Here is a 22,107-nt window from a genome sequence, read left to right as displayed (position 1 = left end):
TCTTCTAAGAATAATCCCATTAGTAGGTTTGCTGCTTTCAACCAAAACAGATTGCCACAGACAAGTGGTGCGTGTGACACCAAATTACCGGACTAGTAATTAGCATCCAGTATGCATGATGAGCACAGGATGCTGATGAGCATTTTCTTAGAAAGCCTGATAAGGGAGTTTCCTGAGAAATCCAAAAGGTGTTTGGAGAATAGGAAATGAAAGATGAAAGATTAAAGGTTGAACATGTCTCCCAAATCACATTTTTTAATTACCTAGTTTGTGCTTATAATTTAATTTTTTACAGCATCAAGCCTATGTATGCACATACACACAAACACGCAGAGCACAAAACAGCAGTGTCCTGGTTTCAGCTGGGGTAGAGTTAACTGTCTTCCTAGTAGCTGGTGCAGTGCTGTGTTTTGAGTTCAGTATGTGAAGAATGTTGATAACACACTGATGTTTTCAGTTGTTGCTCAGTAGTGTTTAGACTAGAGTCAAGGATTTTTTCAGCTTCTCATGCCCAGCCAGGGCACCTGACCCAAACTGGCCAACAGTGTATTCCATACCATGGGACGTCCCATCTAGTTTAGGAACTGGGAAGGGGGGGGCAGGGAATCGCCGCTCGGGGACTGGCTGGGTGTCGGTCGGCGGGTGGTGAGCAATTGCCCTGCGCATCATTTGTACATTTCAATCCTTTTATTACTACTGTTGTCATTTTATTAGTGTTATCATTATCATTATTAGTTTCTTCTTTTCTGTTCTATTAAACCATTCTTATCTCAACCCACGAGTTTTACTTCTTTTCCCGATTTTCTCCCCCATCCCACTGGATGGGGGGGGAGTGAGTGAGCAGCTGCGTGGTGCTTAGTTGCTGGCTGGGGTTAAACCACGACAAGCAGGAATGGGATAAGAGTAAATCACAGTGTGGACAAACAAGTCTAAAGCAAGCCTTAGGAACACAGGCCTTGCCTGTGTTAAGGTATGGGATTGATTACAGGGCTATTTTAGAGAGAGTCATTCTAGCATTGTATGTTTTTAAAGTGGAAGAGCCTTCAGAAGGAATCTAGAAATTAATGTGAATTTTAAAATGAATTATTTATTGGTCAGGGAAAAAAAATCAACTACATTAAAGGCCAAAATGTATTTAAAAGATTAAAAAAAAACAGTCTACTTATCTGCGTATGCAAGGGTAAATTTAAGAAGTATTGAAAATTAATACTTCTTATCCTAAACTATAAAAAAAAAGAAATTGTCTTGCACATAATTACTTAAAAGGTAGGCAAAAAGAACTCATTTGAACAATCCCATTGTGGTGGGTTGACCCTGGATGGACGCCAGGTGCCCACCAAAGCCACTTGATCATTCCCCCCTCCTCAGCTGGACAGGGGAGACAAAATATAACAAAGGGCTCATGGGTCAAGATAAGGACAGGAGAGATCACTCACCAATTACTGTCACAGGCAAAACAGACTCAATTTGGGGAAAATTAACTCAATTTGGGGAAAATTAACTCAATTTATTACCAATCAAGCAGAGTAGGGTAATAAGAAATAAAACCAGATCTCAGAACACCTTCCCTCCACCCCTCCCTTCTTCCTGGGCACAACTTCACTCCCGGATTCTCTACCTACCCCCCCCACAGTGGCACAGGGGGATGGGGATGGGGTTTACGGTCATGACACGTTATTTTCTGCCGCTTCATCCTCCTCAGGGGGAGGACTCATCACACTCTTCCCCTGCTCCACCATAAGGTCCCTCCCACGGGAGACAGTCCTCCATGAACTTCTCCAACGTGGGTCCTTCCCACGGGCTGCAGTTCTTCACGAACTGCTCCAGCGTGGGTCCCTTCCACGGGCTGCAGTCCTTCAGGCACACACTGGTCCAGTGTGGGTCCCCTACAGGGTCACAAGTCCTGCCAGAAAACCTGCTCCAGCGTGGGCTCCTCTCTCCACAAATCTGCAGGTCCTGCCAGGAGCCTGCTCCAGCGTGGGCTTCCCACGGGGTCACAGCCTCCTTCAGGAACCCACCTGCTCCGGCGTGGGGTCCTCCCCAGACTGCAGGTGGAGATCTGCTCCCCCGTGGACCTCCCTGGGCTGCAGGGGGACAGCCTGCCTCACCATGGTCTTCCCCACGGGCTGCAGGGGAATCTCTGCTCCGGCGCCTGGAGCACCTCCTCCCCCTCCTTCTGCACTGACCTGGGGGTCTGCAGGGCTGGTTCTCTCACATGTACTCACTCCTCTCTCCGGCTGCAGTTTCTGTCTCCCAGCAACTTTTTTTTTCTTCCTAAATATATTATCCCAGAGACACTACCACTACCACTAATTGGCTCGGCCTTGGCCAGTGGCGGGTCCATCTTGGAGCCGGCTGGCATTGGCTCTGTTGGACACAGGGGAAGCTTCCAGCAGCTTCTCACAGAAGCCACCCCTGTAACCCCCCCCCCCGCTACCAAAACCTTGCCACACAAAGCCAATACACCCATAAAAAGTAATATGTTTAATAAATTACCTGGATAACTTAACCAGGCTAAAGGTTCAACTTGGATAAATAAAAAGTAATAAAAATTATCCAAGACACTGTATGTAAATATAACAACTTCTAAAAATTCAGAAGTTTAATTTTTTCATTGATGAAAGACCATGTCAAGTAAGCTCAGCAACCATTTACATAAGACAATAACTCTATGTAAGTATAAATTCACCCACTCATGAAGAAATTTTTACTTTAACCTGTTATTGTCAGGAACTGAAGAACTAAATGAATTCTCAAAGAAACATGGATGGCAGGAAAAATAACTGTTCTTCAGTGACATGGTATACACAAGCCTATGATAGTGGCAGTTTGCTGCAAATTCAAACTATGCAATATTGGTCAAATTTCTTAATCAAGATGACATCTTTCCTTATTTTGTAATCTCCCACGTCATCCACAGCTAATAAAGAAATGCACCTTACAGACTTCTTGCCTTATTTACAAAAGAACATAAGTACCATCCATTATTTGCACTTTTTAGCACAAATTGCATATACCGAATTAAAAAAAAGCATATTTGAGGAGAATGAACTCTGACTGCACATGCAACACTACTTCTTACATTGCTTAATTGTTGAGTGCATTCCTTAACTATCTTAATTTGCTGTGATTTACAATTTCCTAATGAAACTGCTACATATGCATTTGTGGCAAAAAAGCCACAAGGCTTGCTTTATTTATGAGATTCAATCTTTTTTTTTTTTTTTTTTTTTTTTTTTTTTTTTTTTACACACTGTATAGGTTTTCATCATTAAGATAAAGAAATAATCATGCCACATGCTACAAACTCTAGGAAAAAAACCTGCTCCATCTATTCAAAAATAAGAGTATGGTTTCTTGATTTTTCTTTCCCTATCCTCTTGTAAGAAAGGTAGCATCTTTAAATTAGAGTTGTACTGTAATAAAGTAAATTTTTATCTCATAATTCACTAAGGACAGAACATACAAATCAGGTCAGAAATGTCTTTGATGAGAATACAATTCATAGAACCACAGAATGGTTTGGGTTGGAAGGGACCTTAAAGATCATCTAGTTCCAACACCCCCTGCCCTGGGCAGGGACACCTTCCACTAGACCAGGTTGCTCAAAGCCCCATCCAGCCTGGCCTTGAACACTTCCAGGGATGGGGCATCCACAGCCTCTCTGGGCAACCTGTGCCAGTGCCTCACCACCCGCACAGTGAAGAACTTCTTCCTTACATCTAGTCTAACTCTACCCTCTTTCAGTTTAAAGCCATTACCCCTTGTCTTAGCACTACAGGCCCTTGTAAAAAGTCCCTCTCCAGCTTTCTTGTAGTCCCCCTTTAGGTACCGGAAGGCTGCTATAAGGTCTCTCCTTCATAAGTCAATAAATTTTTTTAAAAGTATTGTTTTTTATCAAAACTAATGTGCTATAAAAGCATTAAATATTTTCTGTTTCTATGAAATAAGGCAATTAAACCATATAGAAGAAAAATTGTTTTGCAAAAAAACTTACTCTTTTTCCTTTTTTTGGTTGTTGTGCTTAAGTACTTAATTTTTCACCTCTGCTTTGTAATTTGTTTTCCACAGCTTAAAGTAGACATTAAAAATCTCAGATTTCCCAAATTAAAAACACCCAAAAAAATCCCCATGCTAATGAAAAAGCCCAATTACTTTTTGATTCCTATGATTTAAAAAGGTTTGCATTTAAACTAAAAGCAGTCTATCCAAATTAAAAAATTTCAGCATACAAACTTCTGAAAACTGTTTTGGAATTGGTTTGAAATCTATAAAACATTATTAACTAACCATATTTCTCATTTAAAATAAGACAAAAAAAGCTGTTTAAACATAGTTGTAAAGCACTGATCTACCTAATTTTAAAACCTTCTCTTAGCTTTTGAGATGCTAACAATCTATGCAACAGTATTTGAAAGTTACGTCTCTGACATTCATATAGCATGTTATCATTCCTTAAGCAATTCTTTCCCTTTTAGCTTTTCTTCCTGTGAGTTACTTCATAATAAACACACAAAGTTGTAATATTTGGATGCCAAAAGCCATTAAAGTAATTTCTCAGTCTGTTGGAAAGCATGCTTGAGAAGATTTAGATTTGCACCTCTGTGCTGCTTCCCTATAGAAAGATCATTAATTATAACTATATGGAGACCATAGGGAGAGTAAAACGAATGCACAAGTCAGAACTAAAATATGCTGCTCTCTTTGGAATACATCTCTCCCGTAGTTATATTAATTGTAATTAACTTTCTCCTTCTTCATAATTCTTTAGTTTTTACACCTGCAGAAATCTTTTGGTTTCTCTTCAATTTCATTTTACTGCTTTTACCATTTTTCAAGATCTTGTTTTCCATTTATTCCCATGAGTCAACATTTCCAGTTTGTAGTTTCAAATTAAATATCTTTCACTAACCTCTCACTACTTCCTCACAGTAGAAGTCTATTAGTTTCTTAATTGCCTTCAAAAATGAGACAATATAAACCACAAAAGGTATTTGAAACTTAACAGAAACGCATTATTTTTAAGGTAACATTAATATTATCAAATTCACTTTTTTTTTAAATTCTGGGAACGTGCTTTAAGCATTATGAAATAACACATCTTGTTCAGACAGATGCATTTAAAAATTTAGAAATATACATACAGATGCCACACAAACTTTAAAAATAGATAATTAAAATCCACATCAGTAATCATATTTATATACCTAAACACACCATCTTATGCACTAAACGAGGATTTTCCTTAGCAGAATTTTTTTTATATACGTGAGGAGTAAAAATCCTTTTTCCTCAAGTACTCTTTAGCATACCTCAGAGAAAATAAAAACAAACAAGAGCTAGAAGTAAATACTTGAATAATATAAGAAGACTGTGATTTAAACAAATCAGTTAGCTGAAAACCTTAAATACTTAAAATCAATAGAAAAGACTAGTTCTGACTTATTCTGATTACTGATGACAAAAGTTTTGAGCTTTTTTTTTCTTACGAAAATGTAAAATATTATTTAATATAGAGTACAGTTAGATACTAGGCCAGAAGAAAATCCGTATTAAGCCCTAAACTACCCAAGGCACTTGAAGTAGAACACAAGCAAGATCGTGGATCTCTATCTGAAGAACAGTATAGAATCATATAACGGTTTGGGTTGGAAAGGACCTTAAAGATCGTCTAGTTCCAACCCCCCTGCCATGGACAGGGACACCTTCTGCTAGATCAGGTTGCTCAAAGCCCCATCCAGCCTGGCCTTGAACACTGCCAGGGACCGGGCATCCACAGCTTCTCTGGGCAACCTCTGCCAGTGCCTCACCACCCGCACAGTAAACATTGCTTTAAGAGTAAGAGTAAAAAGTACACTAAATTACAGTAAAGCAAAGTAAAAGTAAAGTAAAGCAAAGTAAAAGTAAAGTAAAATAAAAATCACATAGCCAATGAAGCAATTGTTATGACCTCATAGACTTTCTTGGAGAGAACAGAAATGTGTAGTGGTAGTAGTAAAATGACGGGGAGTAAACTTTCAGGAAGAACCGACAGCAGAGACAACCTGTAGTCTAAGAAGCAATTCTACTCACCAGCAGAAATAGAAGACAAACTAGTATAATTATGCTACTTCAGCATTTTTATAACTCATGCGTTTAATCACAATATAAAATTAAATTAATGAAACTTAAAGGTCCTAAAGACTTCCTCTAGCAGAACACAGACAGTAGCATGCTGAGTAACTCAGACTGGATGAATCTCTCTGTGAGCTGAAACCATACAGCCAGAAAAAAAAAAAAGCGTACTCAGAAAAAAGCAAGGCAGGGTTTGTAGGATGAACATGTATATTGTCATACCAACTGATTAATTAGGGAGAAGAACACAAGACAAGTTTACAGACACAAAAGCTACTTTCATGGTCTCTAAAGAGATATTACCACATTACAGAAACATTAATTTCATTTTGTTAAAACCTTTGATTAGTTCCCTTTGACCTTTGAAATTTCTTATTAATTTAGAGATTTGTTCTATACATCTCTTACAGCAACAATTCAAAAGAATTTCTCCAATTCTGTCCATAAGACAGGGTTTGGAAAGCTTCTTCACAGCAAACACCTAAGCACAGAATCCGCACAGCTCCCCTGCTATGGGGTGACATTTCACAGGTTCCCTTCACGCCTCTGTCAGACTTTTTGACTCTTTGATAAGCTTCCTGGTACTGATATGACTGAAGAAATTATTACTAACTTTCAAATCTCTATCTGGCTATTCTTCTAAAATGTAAAACCATGACTGCCATCTACAAGATTTAACTTCCTTAGCTTATAAACTCCTTTCCATACTTCACATTTTGATTCTGCTTTTCAAAAAAGTCTTCACACCACAGCTTTACTATGAACAATAACTGGAGGCTGGGCCGTACACTGCAATATACTGATGAGTATTCTCAACATACTCTTCTTTCATATGATACAGAAGCATGCACACAAAGATTAACAAAAAAAACCAACCCAAAACCTCAAACCCCATGTGCAGATGCCTCCACTCACAATAATGTGGAGAACAGAACAGAGAGCAGAAAGCTGTAAGCTTAAGAAAATATCATCCAGTTACTTTTGCCATAACAGCAATAAGAAATTTTTGCATAAGGACAAAATATTATGTTAGGAACAGTAGGAAGATGAAGGTAATCTTACACTTGCAGACATAAATGATTCAAAAAAACTTGTATGAAATGGCAATTGCCATTTTTTCCAGTTACTATCTTATGTCAACAAAGAAAAAGATCAACACTTTTCATTTAATTCTCTATTTAACAAGAATGCCAGTCATATACAGCACCATCTTTAAGATAAAAACAATGTATTCAAATAGTGGTACCTGGAACTAATTATTACCAGTCATCAGAAAGAGTTAACTCTGATAAATCCTCTGTCCGACACTTATTTTAATCTTTGAGATAGCAGGTGTTTGCTTCAATAGTTGCTCTTAGAGCTTTTCTCTGTAGCCAATCTTTCTTAAAAGGATCCCTTTAGGCACTTCTTTTTAAAGCTTGTCAGCCAAACACAGATCAAGAATACAGCAACTGCTGCTTACTATACTTTAAATGAAAATATTGCAGTATGATAATTAGATATATCACTGCTTTGAAATACTTATTTAGGTAGGTTAAACTGACAGCTTTGGGACTCAGAGCACACCGACTTACTATGTAGATGCCACTCTGAAAAAGGAAGAGCATTTTCTAACATGACTGAACGACTCGGATATTTTCTTCTTAAGTACATAAAAGTCCTTTCCTTTTATTGAAAGACCTACAAAAATAATGCTGACTTTAAAAAAAAAGAAAGAAAAAAAGGATGCTTGCGGGGTTTTCTTTTTATCTTTATAAACACATTTTTACATTTTTCCCCTCTTCTCCTGAAAAAAGGGAAAGTTACTTTTTAATACAAGTTTGCATGTGAACGTGTATTCATAAGAAATCATTTACCTTTCTAAATTTGAAATAACTGAGTAACCTCTAATGTAGTCTTAGTACAAATCCACCACTTCCCATTTTGTCTAACTTTTCTATTCCTCTTATTACCATATTTAATTTGACTCAGAACAGCAAAAGTTAGGAATAGCTTTTAAAACAGGTGAAAGCATCTTTCCTTTTACACTTCTTTATTTACAAAAATTGGATCATATTGCATCAGATAAAATAAATCAGGAGGATTACACTGAAGAACTGTTCTTTGACAAATATATCATTTCAGTTTGTTTTAGGACATTATGAAATTAGTATAGGTACAAAGGAATGCAGAAAATACTTTCCAAAGTAAAAAGAAAAACAACTTAAATATGTACTTCTCTTATTTATCAAATAGAAGCTCATGAAAAAAAAAAATGTTAAACCAAACTGTCATCTTGAATTATATTTTGATAATTTGCATAATCTGCATTGATATGTTGAATATATAACAGTTCAGAACTATAGAACTCAGACAGCATTATGTGAAAATTGTTTGAATAATCAAAAAATACCATGAATATCTAGACTGTAAATAGTAACATTATAAAGCAATGCAGCAATCCTATTAAGTTCTAGTAAAATCTACTTTACTCTTTGAAAATAGAAGGCAAACTGTTTCAAATTAGATGCAAACAGTGACAGAGAAGCTTCATAAAACTCTAGAAGATTAATACAACTGTGACAGCTGCTCTTTTTCCCCTATCATCTAAACTTGAATTTAGATTCATAATGCAACAGAGAAGTTCATTTAATAATAAAACTGAAGTATCATTACTTTATTATTTTTCAACAGGTCCTGGATTTCGGGTTTTTTCCTTCTGTACATTTTATGACATGAAATACAGTGTTGGCTTCATGAGCTGAATTCTGACAGCCTTGGTAACTCTACTAACATACAAAATTGCACATATTTTAAGTTTTACAACAACATGACAACAGACTCCCTGTTAAAGGCCTTTTTTTTTTTTTTTGCAAAGGCATCTTTCATATATAATTTACGTACTTCTTTTTTCATTCAGTATTAACATTCAAGAATCTATGCTTTAGTTATGTGGACTGCCCTTTCTTTGAATACAATCTAAAAGCCTAAAAAAAGTCTGAAAGACTAATACACGTTAAAATTTCAGGGGGTTTGGTTTTTCTTTTTTAAACAGAAACTCGTAAGACACTACGAGCAATGAATACCATTACTCAAAATATTAATTTTCTCTCACAGAACTAAAAATAACAGACAATTAAGCAGTTGGATATACTTACTGGAATAATTTTAATGTCTCTTTTTCAGTTCTGACAGCAATTGTTAACTGCAGCCAGAGAATTTTAACTTTAATCAGGCTTATTCCACTTCAAATAGATAGGAACCTTTTTTAAAAGTATCCACAAAAAAGTTTTCGTTAAAATACGTTAATTTTTCCTTGACAGATAGTGAAGCTAAGAGTACATCCTATTTCTTCAACTAACACACCCTTATGAGTTAAATATTCAGCATTACTACTACTATACATCTATAATCAAACTAAAGAAGATATTTTATCACAGCCCACACTTTATTCAAACTTGCAATGTATGCCAGTCCATAAGAAAAAGAATTTTGATTTTACAATTTGTGTGGTTAACTGAATGGATTTTCAAGAACTTGATTTTGTTTCAGTGGAGGTCATGAAGATGACTGGAGTTATTTTCTCCATCCCATCAGTATGATATGACTTCGAACACTTTGGTTACAAAGATCTATGGAATTACTTAAAAAAAATTAAGATTATAGAAAACATGACAGAAGTAACATTAAAAACAATTCTACATATGATAAGCAAAGCTTAGGCTTTGCCACCTTGCATGGGAATTTTCACGGGGACTTTCACTGTGTTGCAATTTTTTTTTTTTTTAATTAGTCTTGAAGTTGAAACTGGTAACTAGAAAACTTATATTCAATATGCTTGGTTATCACAATTATTGATAAAAACTTGTTCTGTCAGTATGAAATCTTTCTCCAAGAAGTCTATTGGATGCAGCCATGCATCCAACATTTCAGATGAACTGTTATAATTAGCTTCGAAATCTGACAGTATATTGAAGAGAGTGAAATCAAAATTGAAACAGAGAATCAGAAAAGGATTGATTGTGTAAAACAGTATTGTCTATTATAATAAATCACGGACGGCCATTCAAGACAGTACTAGGAAGTAAAAATACTAAAAAAGCAGGTTGCCATACCCTATATCTGTCTGTTGAGATGATTTTATGAGTACTCCCTAATGTGCTAAGCAAAAACTAAGTGGAATTCAAAGACTTATCATGATCATGAAGTATAATAATGCAGCTAAAGCAGTCTAAGTGCTGCCTGGCATTAAACAGAGATCTTGCTTCTCCCCTAACATAATCCTATCCCCACATCAGCACTGATGTTCATCTCTGATCCTTGAGATGAGAGCAGAAAGTTAAATTATTCATTTTATTATGGTGCTGGTTTCCTGCCAGTTTAACTGAACTGACCCACTAGGCCAGAGAAAAGCCAATGCTGACCAAAGAGAGAAGACAGGAACGCACGTTTGGGGTTGGAAAAGAAAAAGCAAAGCTACCCAATTTTGACAGCAGCAAGCTCCGCTTTAGCTGTGTGATCTAAGCACATGCCAAGCAAACCCCTTTCTGTCCAAACAAACACGATTTGAAATACTCAAATATGCAGCTCCACTGTTAAGTTTAAAGAGCAGTGAAACAAAGCTAGAACAGGCAGGGTACACTGATCTCTTGAAACAGCAAATGGGATCTGGAAGAAGATTAATTCTACAGCACATAAGAATGTAGTTCACACAGTTCCAAGCCCTTACTGGGAATCAAATATATTAATGAGTAAAATATACGTGGCAATATACTATCACCCAACTACACCAAACAGTTACCTGCAGATGTGTGCTCAGCTGCTCGTTATTAACACCTTCTCAAGTTTACTATACTCCAAGGAATGCCAGTAGCACTACTGGGGTTGGTACAATTAGCCAAAAATCTACTGATTAAATAAGTAAATCACCTCATTTTGACCAAAGCAGACTAAGAGAGAGCTCATGCAGGCAGATTCACTCATATATTTGATACCAAATGCCACCACTGACTTCCAGCAGGTTAAGCAACTATGGAAAAACAGTAGAGAATAAACTCTATCACTAGCAAGCCTCACACAAAGTCCATACCTGGGTTAAGTTCAACTACAGTCACTAGGGCTTTTACTATTTTAACTACACAGAAAAATAGTTCTTAACTGAAATAGTTATATAACTCTTAAGCCAGAACAAAGTGCTCACAATAGGATTAATCGAACTGCAACTAAAAAATCAATATTCCAACAAGTCATGCTGAAAGATAAAGATAATTTGTCCAGGTAAATAATTAAAATAAATCTCCAAACACAAAACCAAAATGATCAAAAGATTAAAGGAAATTTTTTTAGTTCATTAGCCCCCTTTAATCAATCCTCTCCATTTCACATCCTGCAGAAATATGTCTTCCTTCATACTCTCATTCCCTAACCCTTCATAAACTATGCATGAGATGCCCTCTTAATACTATCCACATTCTCCTCACAGTTCTCTTTGCAATGCCTCCAAATATGCTGCTTTATTAACCAGCCCTTGACACAGTAGTATATTATAGCAAGCACTGCTAGCTGACAAACAATTCAAACAATTCACTGCTAGTCATTCTCACATGAATTCTCCTCCTTGATTAAAGTGAACAGAAGGATGTAAAATAGTAAGATTTCTTTGCCCAATTAGGCCTGAAAAAAACTCTACTGTATATAAGAAAATTGCTCAGACATAGTGAATGATTCATTTTTCTTAAGTGAGACATACATAAAAACAAATGAACAATTTAAAAATATAATCTAGCCAAGTGCTTCAAAAAAGTGCTAAGGGTTTTTTTAAAGCACTAAAATTTAGGTCTGTGTTTTTATCTCCTTTGATGCAATGTAATTTACCTGGAGGAACTTTGGGATTTTTTCACTGCAACTGAAAAATATTTAAATGAATAGGAAAAACAAACAAAAAAACAAACAAATAAAAAACAAAACAAAACCTTCTGAATTACAGACGGATATGCATGTATTTTAAAGTGATTACAAATTCTCAGAATACACTGCTTCTTCACAAAGATCAATTATAACAGGTCTATAAACATCAGAGTCTAAAAATTGCAGTGACTTAAAAATAGGGCAATCGGTACTTTCTGTATGAAAAAGAATGGTTGAGTTCCAACTGAGAAGTCTGATAGGTGGTGTAAAACAGAAGCTATAAGGAGGAAATGAGACCTATAAAAGCATCTCAGGAAGCTCCTAAGCAAAGTAGAACAAGCCAAATCATAAGAAACAAATAGGATAAAACACAGTTAGCTCCACAAAGTCTATTTAATAATGAGTTAGGAAACATCCTGTTAGAATTCTCTTTTGGCACCTACCATTTCTAGCTGCTTTCCCACTGCAGTCAAAATCAGTGCTGCCACACAGCACAGAAGACTGGTACAGAAGTACCAATCCTCAGCACCGCAGATGGGCACAACACAGGTCTCTGCTTAGTTATGGACCTTCTTTACCTTTTCCATGATACAAAGCAGGAATCATCAATGTGTAAAACCAAATTCAACTGCTGTCTATCTTACTCATCACAGTCCTCCCTCTCTTCAGCTATTCTGCAACATTTTCAAAATACTTTCACTGGACAATAGATTGGCACATCAACAGGGTGAGAGTGGGGGAACATATTCCTAGAAATTGAAAAAGTGAATAGTGATTATCTCAAAGCAAGCTAAAATAACGCTGAAGAATTTTTGTGTCATGTTATAGTTACATCTATGTATGTGTGCATATAGTAACTGTTTCATAATATGTGAAAGCAGAGTGCTTCAAAAAGAACTGACAGTTAAGTCAGAAGTTTCAGATCACTGAGCGGCTCGTGTATGTTGCAGATCTTTTACAGAGGAATGTGTATAATGTTTTCTGGACTTATGCAGAAGATGGAATTTGGTTTTCAGTATTTTCAAGACTTCCATTCAAAAAAGTTTTGTGTAAGCTTTCTTCATTCCTTGCCTACTCAAGTCACACAGATAACAATATTCCATTCAATTATCAAAGAATATTTCATAGAGTATTGTTCATGTTTATGAGAATTTCAGTCAACTTCACTGATGTCGTGAGTATTACTATAAAAAGTCATGGAAATTATTAAGAAGCAGCACTGAAATATTCCTTTGTATGTGGAAACTACATTACTGGTGATTTGCATTAAGGAGAAAAAATTTAATGTGATCAAATGGAACTCGTGGCACTGAATTTTCAAACGACAAGAGTGATTTAAATTATTTTGAATAGTTTTTCATGCAAGTTTTACAATGGTTTTAAAAATGAGGAAATATTTTCTTAAATACTTTTACAATTTGCAAGAAAATGTTAAAATGTCAGTTATGGTTCATGTCAATGCTCTTATGCAAATTTAATTTGTATAAGCTTCATAAATCTTTTCAAATAAATGGGTCAATAAGAACATTTTAATACAGTATTGTTCAAAAACATGTATTTATTTAAAGAAAGAAAAGCATTAAAACAGTATTAGTTTGTTATAAAGCGTAACATCAAAATTATCAGAAAAGTTCAAGAGCATACAACAACTGGAAATAAAATGTTTTCATCTCTCTAACTGAAGAAATCCCTCATATTCCTGAGCACTCTGTCCTGGGAAGTTTTCCAGTATTTCTTTCCTGGTAAACCAGAATACAGCAAGGATGTCATTCTCCAACCACTTCAAGGGCCTGGAAGAGGGAGAAGCATCCAGTTAATGTAGTTACAGCTCCTTGTTTAAATTCCATTTTATCAACACAATTTGTCATTCCTTCGGTATCACTCAGTCTCTTCAAAGTAGAATAACTACAAGTGTGTTAGATCTTTTCCACTTTATCTCATCAAAACCCCAATGCACGAGCCCTATTCAAAATTCTCCAAAGACCAGTGAATTGGTGGAACTAAGAAAGAAAGGTCTAGGTGTTTAGATAGCATGACTAATTATCTCAGATTAATATACATACTGCAGCAATCAAGGTTTCAGCTTGGTCTTGTAAAGAAAATAATGCATGCTAAACAAAAATTTACCTTCTAACCCTGCAAGTATGGAAAAAATCTAGCAGCTCTCTGAAGTCAGTGGGTTAATACTCTTTGCTCTCTAGCTTACTGCCTCATCATTCAGAAATTCAGTTTTACATGTACGTTCTAAACGGATTTACTTATTGTATAAAAATTACAACTCTCCTGAAAAAAAAAACCCCAACCTCTACTAAATTGACAACTTTTTCATATTTTATAAATAAACACTGAGGAATTACCTCAGATACAGCCATGATACAATGCTCTGAAATATTACTCCAATTATACTATGAAAATAACAATTTTAGATACAGCATTCAAGAAACTGCAGAAAAAAAATAATAGTTTTAAATTTAATTATTTGCAGCAGATATGCTGAAAAGGAAGGGAAGAAGGCAGTAACCAGCATGAAATCTCATTTTAAGGACAGAAAGACTTCCTGTGATATGAGAGGGAATGGTAAGAAAGGTAAGCAAGGGAGCTATAGACAGATGATGGCTTTTCCAGGACTAAAGAACCTTTATGTTCTTATAGTCACACTGGTCTGGGACTAAATGCCATCCCAATCCCATTAGGATTTGGGCCTGGATTAATTATTCCATGAAGTCATGGCACTATCAATTTAAAAAACACTAGAAGTTGCATTTAATGCCTTCTACAAAAGGATTTAAGATCACAAGAAAAATACTTACAAGGGTAAGACCCCTCTTTCCAAAGTTTTCAGTTCATGAGTTCTTGTAAGCATCCTCAAATTGTCTCAAGCTCCTCTATTGCAAGAAGATTGTAGACAATATCCCAATCGCCATTCCAGTCTTCAGCAGCCTCATTTTTCTTGACATTCTTTATCCGACATACAATGATGAAATGCTATGATAGTGTTCATTTTCTGCCCTTGACTTCCTACTAACTCCTAATTTTCTCTTGATCCAACACTGCTAGGGGTCTTAAAGTGATTTCAAACAGCCATTCCACTTAGCAATGGCCTGACATGCATCCTTATTGCAATGGTGTTTCTCTTGAGCTTTCATCTCTCTGGATGGTGAATAAATCCAGGTCCTCTCTGTGGTACTAGATATACACACAAGGCCCAGTGAATTACTGAAATGCAGATGTAGTACTGAAATGTCAGATGTAGTGAAGTGTAGCTGAGTCCATGAGCGCAAGAAACAGCAAGCAGCTGTGCAGCACAACTTAATAGTTGGAAACAACGTACATCAACAGGAACTCAGAGCACAAGAAGGTGTACAAAGAGAGCAACACGTGGGGGCAACTTGAAATAGGACTTGCAATCCAGTGCAAAATTTCCTTGTCCACATTAAGTCAGTGAACAACGAGCAGTCATATGGTATACCTTATCTCATTAAGAAAAAAGCCTCTGGAATTTTATCCACATGGATGAGATTAATTTCAACACAAACCAATATGCTACAAAGACACAGAGCTTTCAGAAAAACTGTCCTGACAGTAATTAGCATTTGTTCTGACAACGTAAGTTTTAACACTGCTATGTCACATAGGAGGTTAGAACCAAGCACAAAATAGTTTTCTCATACCACTAGCGTTTGAAATTCCAAAGAAGCTGTTATATTGTGGCACAATAAGCTTACAGAGCTTTAGTATTTTTCATGGGGAAAAAAAAAAAAAAAGAAAAAAAGCTGAGAATGACACACACAATCACTGAGTATGAGAAACCTAAGGTTTAAATTCCTCCTCCTCCTAATTTAGACCAGAAATTCTAATCTGAATCTACTGTATTCCAGCAGGGGCCAGTACATACCCCCTCTGAAATTTCTTTAATTGAGTTTGTACCTCTCCTGGCTTGGTTTGACAACCAAGTTTTATCTTGCTGAAAATGTTACAGTATTCTGCTTTTATTACAGAGTGGGTACTAATGAAACATTACCAAATTACACTTTCATCATACACTGCTGGAAAGGTGGAAAGAATGCTCTCAACATTTAACATACTCAATTCCTGCATTCAGTCACTCAACCTATTCTAACTGTGTGAACCTATGTGCTAAAATTAGATACATCAATCCATACTAAACCATCAAAACATCTATGACTTTGGTCCTTATAAAAAGATGCACAAATGTACTTTTTGGCATTCAGATTTGAATGAAAAAAAATGTTACTAGGCAAGTAAATTATCACTTCCATACATGTCATTTGTATTTTCCAAAGTTCTTTAAAACACTTCTCCAAATGGTTTCTGGATGTCTTTAGCAGAGCAGAAAGACTCCCATGACTAGAATAAATATGTCACACACTTGTTATGCAGGATTAAGGGCTCTCTCAGTTGTCATAAAGCTAAAATAAACATGGCTTTCCTTCCACCAGAATATTTGACAAAAATGCAACTGTGTGTAAACATTATCAGCGTATACTGTCAGATGATCTAACCATCACAGATTTATTATTAATGGCATTGGCAATAATAGGAATTTATTATTAATCTTTAATAATCCTTTAGGACCTATTTTTTTTTTTAATTACAGAAAGAACCTAAAGTAAAAGGCATTATCACTTTCAATGGCATGAATGAGGACCCAAGTGACTCAGAACTGCAACACAAAGGTTTCAGTCAACTTGAGAAAAATACAAAAATCAACAGTTAAAAGAACGTAACAAATAAAGCAACTTAAGGTACAAACCAATATTCACTTAAAATCAGACCAAGAAAGAAGATCTAGAGTAAAAATCTAAGGTAAATACAGAGTATTACTAGAGTACATATTAAATAAACGAAATAGCTTAAACATTTTGGCTAGAAAATTTCTGCAATTCTGCATCTATTTCTATCTAAATTACTTGAGCACAATTCATAGTCTGAGTTTTGAATCCTTCTATAATTCTATTACAAATCTCGGGATTTTTGAGGTACTTCATAAATTTAATGTCCCCATTTCAAGTTTAAGTAAAATGCACACTCTTATTCATTCAAACTTGAATGCATCACTCAGTGTAACTTGAAAATATTAGAAAGACTCAAATCAAAAAGCTATTTAAAGACAAATCTTAGAAAGTTTTTATGCCACTGGGGGAAATAACTGCTGGTAGCACTTAGCCAGGACCACTACTATATTGAAGAGAACACCTTCATTTTAGTATTTTTCTTATTACATAGGTATTAGCTTTTAAATGAGCCTTCAGAACACAGTTTTCTGAGTTTCACACATTTTCAGTGGCAAAATATCTTTAACGGTTGTTAGGTTTTGAGTTTTGTCTTTCTTCACTGGACACTTACTGGAACAGCTATGCTTTCCGATACAAAAATACTGACAAACTGGCAAATACATTAACAATCACCAGGGTCTTCAAATGTAAGTTGGTGGTAAAGACAAACTTATTTACCATATTAATTAAATGGTCTATTTAACATGGAATATCAATTCTCTAATCACATCTCATTTGAACTTCTTATTTCAATTAACAACCCTAAAGCCTACTAGAGACCCTACTGTTCTAGGACCATTAAGAACATTTTCATTATCTGTCAAATGAGGGAGTAAAAGGCAGAAACTGCAAGTACTCTCAGGAGTAGGCCTCTACCCTACTTAAGAGATGATTAGGGAGAAAGCAGCAGTAGTTCTCATTAGTTGCTTAGCAATGAAATGTCCCCCTATGAAACAAGAAATTAACAAAGCAACAGAGGTGTTGCTATGCAAATGAGTAAATGGATAGTCTATCATCCACTCAAGGATAATCTGTCCTTCATTAAATCTAATCAATCTGGATTAAGACACCAATGGGTATCTCACATAGAGAAGGTAGGAAGAATCCAGTATATACAGCCTCACTGAAGTAGCCAGACAATGTCTTGTGCAATTTTATACAAGCGTTGTGTATTTTCATTGTATGTGTGTATGACAAATAGAAATACAAGAAAAAAAGTTTTAATTCAAACCAGATGAACATTGTCATTTATACTATTTAACCTTACCTTTTATATCCATAGTTATACCAAATTATGAGTTATTGTTAATGATTAGCCATACTCTTAATATTTATAAAGACTTAAATACTAATCTATGAATTTAAGATATGAATTATGTTCTAGTAAGAGATGAGCATTTAACCAATATCAGAGTTTGCCATATAAAACAGTTTTCAAAAAGTATACTCCTATATAAGGCCACAAACTCAACAGAAATACAGCTATTTACGCTACTATTGTATTAGTGTTGTAAGCCCCAGAAAAGCAGAGTTCTTAACCAGAGAAATCTGATTACTGCTGCCTTAATTTTCCGACCCTAATTCCAGGTTGCCTTTCTTTCAGTCACAGATCCAGTTTAAAAGGTTCCCTCTACTTTAATTTCCCTGCTACTCAGTTAAAAGGTTTCCTTGTTTCTTGGTTGTTTTTTTTTTGTTTTGGTGTGGTTTTTTTCTTCATCATGTCTGGTTTTGCTTTGGTTTGTTTTTTTTTTTTTAAACACCTGCGCCCTTCATATGTACAATTTGAAATTTTCACCAAAAAAGTGAATTAGAAGAGAGAACGAGAGAAAGGGAGAATAAAACCAGCTACAAAGAAAAAAGCATCAGGAGTGGTGAACACTTCTTAACTAGAAATTGAGATGAAAGCATATCCTAGATTGTGCTTATTTCCCCTGCTTTCACACCTGACAAACAAGAACACTGTCTGGAACTTCTACAGAGGATTTCGTTTGGCTTTTTTTTTGTTGGGGGGGAAGTTGTTTGGAATAAAAACCTGAAAGATTCCTGAACTCCACTGACTACTTACACAAAATCTGGTTGCTGCTCAGTATATATTTAAAAAGAACTATACAGATTTGTAATAACAAAAATTTATGGTAAAATTCATGTATCGAATTAAGCTTTGATTAGTTCATCCAAATCGCTATTCAGATTAAAATGAAGATGCTGTTCCAAAAACCAGTACCAATTCATAATTCGGTATTAAGACAAATCTTACCTATATATTCACAAACGAAGACTATAAAAAAAGGAGTAACAAGATCATTTATGCCCTGAACATATCCACTGGCTGGATGACGTATTGCCCAGATAAACAAAATTCTTTCAAAGATCTGAAAAAGAGTTAAAGAGACTATCAGATAATTTATCGAGGGATGAGCACATTTTAAACAAGACACTTGAAAATTATACAAGGACAAATTTAATATCATAGAGTTACTAGTATAAAAACATGCATACAAACGTATAAATGAACACTGGTATTGAGAATTAACTTCCAGTGCCAAGTAAGCTTCCCAGTTCCTCAAAAGGAAGTATTTTCAGGGATTAGCACATGTTAAAACCAACCTAGTATATAATTCAGCTACAGTAGTTACAAAGTAGCACTTATTCACTGGAGCTTTTCCAGTAAGCTAAAATTCCTCTTTCCTCAAGAGACAGAAATATTAAATCACCTTCCCATGATTTTTCACCGCTTTGAAAGAAGTATTTTATCAATATAGGATTCTATTTATTCCTAAATAACAGAAAGAAGTACTTTGTATAGCTTAGATTTTTTAATAACATGCCCATAAAAAGAGATTCCATAATAGTTAGCTTGCCTAATACTGCAGTGTGGGGTTTTAGACTTCAGAAGCATGTATACTGATTAATAAAAAAATGTGATAAAAATCAGGAAATGTAGAAATAAGGTAACTGCCTGCTGTATCGCATAACCTCACCCCTTCAACTCTGTAAACTGTACCTTGCTTAGGATCTGCAAAAGCTCTTAAGGTCACAACATATCTGATCATGGGAAGGACAGCATGAGAAGAATATGGAGCAGGGAAATCACAGAACTTCTCTGACACAATTTAGGTCTGTGGCAAGCTGTATTTCCTCTCCATCATTTGCTTCTGAACATGCTACGTGTCTTTAAAATGCTGCAAATAAGGAGCAGTGTGAAAACTTCTATGTGCTTTGCCCTAATTACAGGTACTCAATCAGGTATAATCTTCGGAAGCAAAAGAACATTTGCTCTCTCTCTGGAAGGTCTGCCCAAGAAGCCAGAACACAGAGGCAGCTAACTGGAGCAGACAAAGGAGAGCTCAACCAAAGGACTATGTTGCTCTTAGCATCGGGCCTCAATACTAATAAAAAATGAGAGACTTTGTAAGGACCCCAAGGAGATTGCATACTTTGCTACAAACCCAGAAGTCAATGAATGCTCAGGCTTCAAGAAAGTCCGTAAAAGACCTGCCCTGAAAGGACACAGTATGGAGAGGGAGTTTAGTTTATGATGTCTGTATTATTTCTACTCATTCTCGCTTCAAGTTTTTGCTAGATTAAGAAGTTGACTATTCTAATTCCATTCTAAATAAAATACTATTCTTTAGTTTAAAAGCCCTCTTGCAGTCATTTTCAAGTGAGGAAAGGTCTAAGTATATATGACTTGCATCTGGGTGCTTGAAAGTCCCATCACAGGCTTCCACATGAGCTAACTGAAGCTGAAACAGATTGGCACCTTTCACTTTTAAAAGAAGTCCCAACTATCAACATCTACCTTTCTCCCACAGGCTTTCTTTTGAGAATCAAATTTCCTTGATCTCCAGGTTTTATGTTTCCCTGGCACGCTGAAAATCCACAGAACAAGGGAGATGGTCACCAACAATAAATATGAAAAGCTTTGGTGGGCACTGAAACACAAGCCTTAACACGGCTCGTGCCTCATTCATTACAGCTACAATTAAGATTCAGTTTTTGCTCAGTGTGATTTCACTTTGGGGGCAAAGATTAGGCAGAAAGGGAGGTAATGATTTAGCACATTCTCCATAAAAGCCTCTTGTTTTCATTAGCCAAGATGCTTATTCATTTAGCTATAAATTCTTCTAGGTGCTAGTCCTGTCACCTCATGTTTTTTAATATGCACTGCATATTAAACTGAAAAAATACCAACCTCTGCCCATCAAGCAATAACCAGTGGGGTTTCATTGTCTATCAATAACTGTATAAAGACCTTAAGTTCTGCCATTTACAGCTTGCTTTCACATTTTATATAATTATACCTTTACGAAATTACAGTTGTTTATGTCATATTTTTACTGTTACTGGAAAACTGCAAATCTCTCTAGTATGGTTAGCTCACAGCCATCCTTCCTGCTTCTGTCAGTTGCCATTTCTAGTTTCAGTAACATTAGTTTTTCAGTATTATCAGTGTTACCATTCTGTGTTTCACTTCAAATGAAGGACATGTTTAACACACTGCAAATACAAATAACTTTCTTGAAAACAAATATCAGATAGAGGTGACTAGAAAAACCTATCTAAATACCAATCTCTGAATGTAGAATAGTGTTACACACTAGGCTAAACAAAAAACTCCCAGTGTGATGGAGTTACAAAATATGCACAGTGAGAAACAAACAAACAAAAAAATCAGTAATTCAGTAACAGCTATCAAAATATCCACAGTAAAAATTCTAAAAGTAGTGTTTTTCATGAAGCCATGTCTCAAGTCAAACAACTCCCAAATTCGTACCACCAACCTTTTCTTTCCTTAGAACCTGATAATATACATAGTTTGCATTGCAAATTGAGATGCCTATGGATTTCAAAGCATTTTTAAAATCCAGGTATTAAAACTAAGGGGGAGGGTTGGGTTTTTTGTTTGGGTTTGGGTTTGTTTGGGGTTTTTTTTATTACTACTGAGCAGGAAGGATCACTCAGTGATTGGCACATCAGCTTTAACATCCCCAAATGCATCTAATCAGAAACTGAACAAACACACATTGAAATAGTGTTTTCAATTTTCTACCCATTTTCATAAAGTTTCATTTACTGTTTTGAATTGAAAAAAATGAGCACTGAAAACCTGAAAGGCAGACTGATTTAAGTTTCTATGCAGCACTCATCACTGTGTTCAAATAGGACTCATTAAAAAGGTCACTTTCCCAAAAGATTTCCTTCTTGATTTCCAGACCAGCAACAGAAACTGGAATTACTTTTCTACAAGGAACCACTACATCTCACAAGATGTCATTACCAAACAATTATTCTCTTTTGAATTTAACTC

General features: G+C 35.7%; 1 protein-coding gene across 4 annotated transcripts in view; it reads right to left on the bottom strand.

Moving 5' to 3' along the window:
* The window catches only part of TBC1D22A (TBC1 domain family member 22A), a 189,146-nt gene that overhangs the window by 125,333 nt on the left and 41,706 nt on the right, over positions 1-22,107 (bottom strand). For all 4 annotated transcript variants that reach the window (XM_069801901.1, XM_069801902.1, XM_069801899.1 and 1 more), the window contains exon 8: positions 19,054-19,168. In XM_069801901.1, the coding sequence (XP_069658002.1) occupies positions 19,054-19,168 (115 nt within the window). The remainder of the gene's footprint in view (positions 1-19,053; positions 19,169-22,107) is intronic.

This window comes from Haliaeetus albicilla, chromosome 14, assembly GCF_947461875.1.
Source record: "Haliaeetus albicilla chromosome 14, bHalAlb1.1, whole genome shotgun sequence".
Classification (NCBI taxonomy): Eukaryota; Metazoa; Chordata; class Aves; order Accipitriformes; family Accipitridae; genus Haliaeetus; species Haliaeetus albicilla.
This window is presented reverse-complemented; position numbering and strand designations above follow the sequence as displayed.